At 46.1% G+C, this 1751-nt stretch overlaps 1 protein-coding gene across 1 annotated transcript in view; it reads left to right on the top strand.

Annotated features, from left to right (window-relative positions):
* T265_14941 (hypothetical protein) overlaps window positions 1-683 on the top strand; it is a gene marked incomplete at both ends in the record, with an annotated part of 11022 nt that extends 10339 nt beyond the window's left edge. The window contains one exon of the mRNA XM_009175878.1: window positions 313-683. Within this exon, the coding sequence (XP_009174142.1) occupies window positions 313-683 (371 nt within the window). The remainder of the gene's footprint in view (window positions 1-312) is intronic.
* Window positions 684-1751: the final 1068 nt, after the last annotated feature.

The raw sequence follows: 1751 nt of genomic DNA, 5'->3' as shown, positions 1-1751 counted from the left end.
TCCGAGGAGTTTTCATTCTCACAGACAGTCAAGCGTACACCGATCCGGAATATGGTTGAGCAACGTTCCAGAAAAGTCGCGAACACCATATATGATCAGGTTGACACAGGGTCGAAGCGAACTAGTCTCAGTTGTGAAATCACCCCTTTGTGAAACCTGTTGCAGTTTCTTGCGAAGCTTTGTTAGGAATGAGAACTGCTCAGATGCAGGATTCATACTCAACAAGCCATCAGATTATGACATTGATTCAGAATTACATCTTCTGGAATAAAAAAGGCTAACCGATATCTTCACATTTACGTACAATCCTAGACGATGGAAGGGATCACGTTTTTTACGCCTTAATGACCACCTCGGACTCCATCACGGGAATATTGGGTATCTGCGCATTCAGCTTACGGAGCATCGACGAGGCACTAAATCGCCCACAGGTTTTTACCTGGCAAACATCGGACTCTGACAATTGGTTGCAACGATTCTGGCGGACTGTGCTGCCCCTGACTGGTTGGTCATCGTCGAGTGAAGATGACTTCACTTACGGCACTTGGTCTGCATATCCCACGCCCGGAAGTTCAACCCTAAGGATGGTAGGTAACACTCCGATGACCGAAGCAATCTCGAAATCCGCAGAGGTAAGTGCAACGTTTGGATTTCCAATTCTTTCTTTTGAGAGTCCCAAGTGTTAGCTAGAATCTCGATGATTTTCCTCTACACACTAATAAATAGTACTTCAAGTAGTACGAAGTTTACAGGTGAATTTCTCATTGATCGGCAGTCACTTGTAACATCAGCGGGTAAGGCATTTTCTGAAAATGGGGCCAGAACGCCTTCAACCCGCACTAAGATACAGTGGGGGTATCGAGCGTCAGCTCGGGCTCCGAGCACTTCGGTCAAACAACGGATAAAGGACCAAGCGCGGAAAAGCTCCATCAGAATGACACAAGGTATATTGCACCCGGACGATGAACTACGCGGAAGGCTAAGGCTAAGCCGTCTAACGTTTGCTCACCTCTGGACTGCTGGCAAGAGACAGTAGGACACCTAATCTTAGTCATCGCGGAATTCACGAGGGGTGAAAAAAGGACTAGAAGAATCAAGGAAAATGATAATCTTTGAAATACAAATAATTTTTGACTGGACTGTCGATCCATTGTACGCTCGATCTGAATTCTGATTGGTTGTTCGAAAACCTAGGCGGCCAATCACACTTCGAGAGAAGATGTTAGGAAAGTCCACCGAGGCAGGCGTTTGTATGCACGTACAACACACAACAGTTTAGCACAGGGAATTGTGGTCGTTGGCACAAATATCCTATTCTGCACAGAAAATAGATTTTCAAACCAGATTCAACTGAATACAGCTAAATCATCCTTTTCAATGACTCACTCTGATATATTTGCTGATTCGTCAATCTGCTGCTGACCCGTTCCAGTGCCTAGTGTCGGAGAGAAAAGACTCACAGAAGGGAACACAACAGCTGTATTCCGAACAAGCGAGTGCGTGAGAGAGAGTGCAAAAGTTACCACGGCCCAACGCTATTTAAAGGGGACTTTCTGACATTGATCCAGGCTGTCTGATATGCGTCAGTGATCACCCATCAACATCGATCGTGCCTGAACGCTGATCACATTCGGTCGTGCTTCTGTGGCGTGCAAGAACACTCATCAGGTTTTACTGAATTGATCGAATGATTGACTGGCCTGGATGCTTGCCGGCTTTCCAGTTGAGCTTTTGGTGGAGCAGTAGGTTCC

This window comes from Opisthorchis viverrini, assembly GCF_000715545.1.
Source record: "Opisthorchis viverrini unplaced genomic scaffold opera_v5_305, whole genome shotgun sequence".
Lineage (NCBI taxonomy): Eukaryota > Metazoa > Platyhelminthes > Trematoda > Opisthorchiida > Opisthorchiidae > Opisthorchis > Opisthorchis viverrini.
The sequence above is the reverse complement of the archived record's forward strand: the minus strand, read 5'-3'. Positions and strand labels throughout refer to the sequence as shown.